The sequence below is a fragment of the Triticum aestivum genome, chromosome 3D (assembly GCF_018294505.1).
Source record: "Triticum aestivum cultivar Chinese Spring chromosome 3D, IWGSC CS RefSeq v2.1, whole genome shotgun sequence".
Lineage (NCBI taxonomy): Eukaryota > Viridiplantae > Streptophyta > Magnoliopsida > Poales > Poaceae > Triticum > Triticum aestivum.
The window spans coordinates 84,048,111-84,054,055 of record NC_057802.1 but is presented as its reverse complement, the minus strand read 5'-3'; the positions used below and the strand labels follow the sequence as shown (position 1 = coordinate 84,054,055).

General features: G+C 41.6%; 1 protein-coding gene across 30 annotated transcripts; it reads right to left on the bottom strand.

Annotated features, from left to right (window-relative positions):
- On the bottom strand, positions 1-5,626 carry LOC123077567 (uncharacterized). Of its 30 annotated transcripts, XR_006436694.1 has the most exons (8): positions 5,082-5,616; positions 4,488-4,609; positions 4,305-4,365; positions 4,119-4,206; positions 2,216-2,310; positions 1,418-1,640; positions 686-742; positions 1-373 (listed from the first exon to the last, which is right to left on the bottom strand). XR_006436694.1 is itself a non-coding variant. In XM_044499856.1 (6 exons), the coding sequence occupies exons 1-6, from the start codon at positions 5,124-5,126 to the stop codon at positions 1,581-1,583; spliced, it is 471 nt and encodes a 156-aa protein (XP_044355791.1). In that variant the 5' UTR covers positions 5,127-5,616; the 3' UTR covers positions 1-1,580. The 30 variants fall into 30 exon arrangements, 2 of the variants coding, with proteins under 2 accessions (XP_044355791.1, XP_044355790.1); XR_006436690.1 differs by having other exon boundaries at positions 1,418-2,310; positions 5,082-5,619; XR_006436701.1 differs by adding an exon at positions 4,880-4,969 and having other exon boundaries at positions 1-1,640; positions 2,977-4,206; positions 4,488-4,770; positions 5,082-5,617.
- Between the last annotated feature and the right edge of the window lie 319 nt (positions 5,627-5,945).

Genomic DNA, 5,945 nt, shown 5'->3' with positions numbered 1-5,945 from the left:
TAAAATAGAACTGCAGCAGAAGAGTTTTCATTTATAAAGCAGAGCAGGCCACGGTACTGTCTCATGCATATATGCTAATAGGTCTATATTATTGGCCTGACGTGTTCGTTTTTCCAAAGACGTGCTCCATTGCTGCGGCCATGTCTCACGGCCTTGCCAAGCCCTGCGGGTCAGCTTATTGATCCTGCTAGACACCACCGTGTCGCTGCTATTGTTGGTCCTCTCCTCCGCCTCCGAAGACACTCCGTCGTCCAGCTCGGGCTGGCCCCTTCTCCTCGTCCACCTGCTCTACAGCGCATGGAAGAAACACGCCCATGGTTGTCAATCCATAGCATGGCAACCTTCGGAAGGTAGCAGTGTCGATGGGCACCATCTGCATGAAACTGAACATCTTAGGAGATTAAACCGCAAATCCAGAATACTAAGCGACTGAATCACGTCCACATATTATCCCAACACCAGAATGTATATGCTGCGCGGTTTTCATAAAGCAGAACAAAATGATTTCTTCAAGGGTAAGCAATTGATGAAAGCATATCTCTCTCTAATTTATCAAATTTGTTGCTTATCATTGAAGTATCTATCAAATGATTCGGAAGGAGAAAATCATCATTCCTTGAGATCATATATTCGATGTACTAAAAATGAAAAAGCTCAATCTACCATCAGAATTACATGTCATTACCTTGTCCGAGTTGACGTCATCGCTGGACGAACCAATGAACCAACCCCTTTCTATATGCTACGGTGATGTGATGATCATGGATTATAAGAAAGTAGGCTAGTTCAGTCTCGAAATGACATCTCCCACAGTATTCAGAGTAAAATCAATACCATTAAGCATTTGCGTCAAATAGATTTGCATACAAAATAAATTTGGAGGTTGGCATATCTTGATAGCATGAGCCGCACCCTGATGACGCTACATAAATTGAAACTGTATAGTTTCAACTTTCAACAACTCTGAAGGCTTTAAGCTCGGACGTTTCTTTTTGTCAAAGGGACACCTAAATGTGTGTTTCTTGTATTTTGCTCAGGAATTTACAAGTACTGTAAAAAATACTAAAACTGAATTTATCCTCATCAAACTAAAGAACATTCTTACTTAATACTGTACGAACCATGGTCTTGAAGCTCATGCATGTTCCCTGTTTTCAGTTATAATTATAAATAATTCTGGCATAGCTTTAAAAAGTACCCACAATCTTGACATAAATACTACTACAGATAATTGATATTCATGTCACTATCAGGTGGTGGAAAACAAATTAACTCGAGTATATTCACAAAGCAGATCAATAGATCTGGGAGAAGCAAACAAATGACGACAAGAACGGTTATTTCAGCATTAATATATGTAATATTTTTAGTGATCATACGAATTCTGCGAGAAGCGTGTGTGCTGGATCGAACGTACCCTGACTTCCTCATAGAGCTTCTTCTCCCACTCGTACAGCCTGCCAAGGCTCTCCTTGTGGCTCTAGAAGAGTAGGAATGGCTCCGGCGAAGCTTCACGGATGCCAACTTGCTCGTCATCCTCGACATCTCCTCTCGGAGCAAGTTGACAGGGAGATAAATGTTTACCTTCCATCTATGTATAAATAGCCAATGGTTCCAACAATAATAGCAGTTACCAGCACCTGCAAGAGAATGAATTCACTTCCTAGGAGGTTAAATTAAACTGACAAACATGACAAATAAATTATATTCTCTGATATTTGGGTTCAGATAGGCAGAGGCAACAAGGCACATCACATAGAACTTGCGATGTGCCATCTAGGAAACACCCATTCTACAAAGCTTGGAAATAATCATCTCTACCTATATGTAACTTTGTAGGGCTCCCATCCGATCCACTGAACTATGTCCTGGATTTGGTATATATATATATATATATATATATATATATGTTTCAGCTTCTGGATTTCTCTCATAAAACATATTATTCAGATTGACAACACTTTGTAGGGCTCCCATCCGATCCACTGAACTATGTCCTGGATTTGGTATATATATATATATTAAATAATTTCAGCTTCTGGATTTCTCTCATAAAACATATTATTCAGATTGACAACAGTCCATTTTGTTATAAATGGGAAACACAAATGAACTAAAGCAGATTCTATGAAAATATGTTTGGACCAAGTAATAGCATTTCAACAGCCAAGTTCATGCTCAAATTTAATGAGCTCTGATCGAGCGTTTGAGCTACCTCTAGACATGAGGATGGGGGTGACGATTGCAGGGACATGTATGGCAGCATTGTCGGCGACATCTCCATGGGAGGGTGAGAGTGAACGGCAACACCTACAATAAGAACACGTCAGGATCACACATCAAACAAGAAAATTATTCAGCAAACAATAACAAATATATTACATAGATTAATCGCCCTCTGCAGGCTAGTTGAAATCATGGAACTGTGACAAGGAAGAACAACTAAACAAGAATTGGTCATAGGTTGTTATCTCTGAGACCAAAATAAAAGATAGCCCTCAACGGCATGAATGTAAATCTAACCATTTTTCCGTCACTATCTGCCTTTGAAATAGTATTAGAGATCCTTTTTAAAACGTCATAACCCTATGGAAACATAGAAAATTCAGCATCATAAGAGAGAAATATAGGTGCATTTTCTTTTGAGCTTCCATCTTCCCCTACTTCTGAATTGAATTTCCAGTAATTTTCAATGTGCATACAATAATGTTGATTCAAATTGAAGTGTAGCTCACACTGGGCTGAACAGGGGCTAGTTAGAGGACCCAGCTTTAGTTATCTGGATCATGAAACACTAACTTATCATATTTAAGCTGAAAATAATAGGGCTTATAAAAGAAACATAGCAGAAAGGTAAGTGTACGCATGTAGTGTTGTCATGGGCATGCTTTTCCTTTGTGCTTAGGGACGTCGTGTCGATGTTACTAATAACTAACAAGAAGCATTTATGTTGTGTGATACATAGTATGATCTCACCGAATAAGGCAGATGTATGTATCCATCTTCCATGGAAAGTCCACGGTTAAAAAGCTGGTCCCAGAAAACTGCATTCTGCTAGAGACTTCCTTGGACTGTCACACAAACCTCTCCACTGTAGTGCTCATTATTTAAACTATTTATTAACTAGCGAAATAGTGCTTATAAATTGGAAAAGACGGCACAAGCTATAATATAAAACATAAGGAAAATAAAAATGACATACTATCTGATAAGAGAGCACAAAGGAAGCACAAGCAGAGTAGTATGCCTTCTGGAAAGAAATAAATTTAGCATAAAGGGAGAATGAACAAGCAAGTCATATGATCACATTCTTCTCATGGAAATTAAAGGGTCTAAAGAATGCATCTCATATTCATCGGAGGATGAAGCTTTGCTAACAGAATCATTATGCAGTAGTATTTTCATCCAAAATTTTCATTTAGTAACTACTATATGTAGGTCAGGTTTTGACAGATATAGCAGTGTCGTGGTATTATACACAATCCACTGCCAAAAGTCTTCACTATTTATCTACCAAGATTTTTCACGAAGTAATGTATCTTTCCTTTTTAGATGGTACTTCTACATGTAGCATGTTACTCTAATACTGAGTGGTTAACCTGCTTCCTTTCATCAAATATACAATTGCACTATTAGTGGTAGCACTGGCTAATATATGTCATTTCCCTGTAACCCCTAAAGACTGAAACAATGATCGGTGCATACAAATCTTGGTCCGAGACTCCGAGCAATATAAAATCATGACTATGGTCTGTTCTGCATACATATATAGTGCATGCTACTGATATTCTTCCACAAGTAATCTTGTAGCAGCCAAATATAAACGGATTAGTAAAAGCAAATGCTACATGAATAATCAACAGGAATATACTTAAAGAATAAAAGTACAACCCCCAAGAGAACATTGAACAATCAAAAGATACTTTCAAAGGAGTTAGTCTAACACCTAAATCTAAGCAGACCGTACGTATTTGCCTCTCTGGCCATGTATTCAGTCCCTTGTTTCACTCTCAAATTGTCTCATAGAATTAATCGCCACAGTTTTGGCACACATTATAGGATCTTCCAGCTATGATGCTCAGACCAGTTCAAAGAGCAGCGGTAATCAAGAAACTTACCTATTTCCATCATTTGTTGCTTCATCATGCTAATATCGGAGTCTCCAGCTTTGCCTCTTTTATCTGATTGACAACAAAAGTCTTCCTTCTGAATAAATATTAGAAGACCAAAATATTACGACGTAGAAGGTGCTAAATCAATTGCAAAGAAAGTCGCTAATGAAAACCTAAGGTAGTGAATCTTACCGTCTCCTTGTCACTTCTACCATAGTCCATTTCAAGCCAGGTGTATTTCTTTGAGTAACACCTGAAATTGTTGCGATTGGACCATCCATTATTAGTATTGTGCCAGAACTTGAATTCAAATACACGAATCACTTCGTGTCATGGCATGGGGCCGAGCAGCTCGCTCCGACCTCGGTGACCTACTCTGCCATATCTCCAGTAAACCCGGAAGCTTCCACCATCAGCCCTGCTAACTTCACCTCTCCACAATAGCTTCTTAACCACATATCAGGCTGCAAAACCAACTGTAACAGAAAGGGTGACACCTGCAAAAACACAAGCGCAGAAAACTCATATGTTGAACATTTATATTATCACAGCTCCTGCTAGCAACTTGAGCCTCAACCACATATTATTGCTCCAACTTTATTTGGAAGCGCAATCGATAACCGGCCAAGAATGAAACACCATCCCCATATTCTCTTTCCTTCATTGAATTGAGACAAATTATCAAAAAAGCTAATCTCAACTAATTTAACCTAGGCATTGTGAATTCTCAGCATCCAAAGAACCAATTTGAGAAATAAAACAATTACCGATAGAAATTTGTGATATATGCTTCCTTTAGCTTTGTCAAATCAGAACGTAGTCCCACTAAACATCCATTGGCTACAGCATTTTCCTTTCTCCCTCATCAGAACGTGAACAAGATAGCACAAGCATCATCTCACAAATCTGTACATTATTTGCAGTCCAACTGTTCCATACCAGAGGAGAGAGGGGAGTGGCGAGCTGTACCTGAGTGGAGATGCAGGGCCGGCTACCATGGAGCATCAGAGGCATGGCAGTGCTGTGGTCGGCTGCTTGCCGGTAGCACCAGAGAAGACGTCGCAATGGTCGTGCTTGCTAGCATGGCGGCAGCCAGGAAAGTCAACGCAGCAACCAAGGACTCGAACGAACGGATCGGCGGAAGAGCCGCCTCGCACGACCTCCACCTCCGCTGCCTATACAGCCTGCCAGGCGACTGTCGAGCCACCTATAGTATGCCCCTGCCTGAGGCCGCCGTCTCCACTACCACCTCCCACACCAATCCGCCGCCGCCGCCGCTGCCGCCGCTAGGGTTTCGCACCGGGAAGTGAAGCCATGTCAGGGAGAGAGGCTAACAGGATTGCGGGAGTGCGATGGCGCGGCGAGGATGGGTGGAAGACGAGAGAAGGTTGCGGGCGGGGGCGGGCGACGCGATGGGTGGCGGTGATGAATGGGCGGTCGTATCTGGCGAAGGTGGGGAGGAGGTGGCGTGCGTCCTCTCTCTGTCTTCTCGAGGAAGGAAACGACCACGCCTTTTTTTCTACGAAGGGAACGTTTCCTTCCAATTGGCCAGCGCGAACAGTACCACCCTGCCGACGTGGACACAACCAGAGATCGCTCATTGCGCGACGATAGATGGGTTTGATGGTTAAACCACAGTGACAAACTAGGCACTGGTTTCCTAAAAAAAAAACTAGGCACTGGTCTTATACTCATTTCGTTGTGCAACTTTGCGTGCACTTTTCCAAGGTGATGATGTGCACATGCATTTGCAACAGGACAAGTGTGCGGCAACTTCTTGCTAATTTGGCCTCCTATGCGTCGGGGATGGATCCAAGATGCGGATTGTTTGGT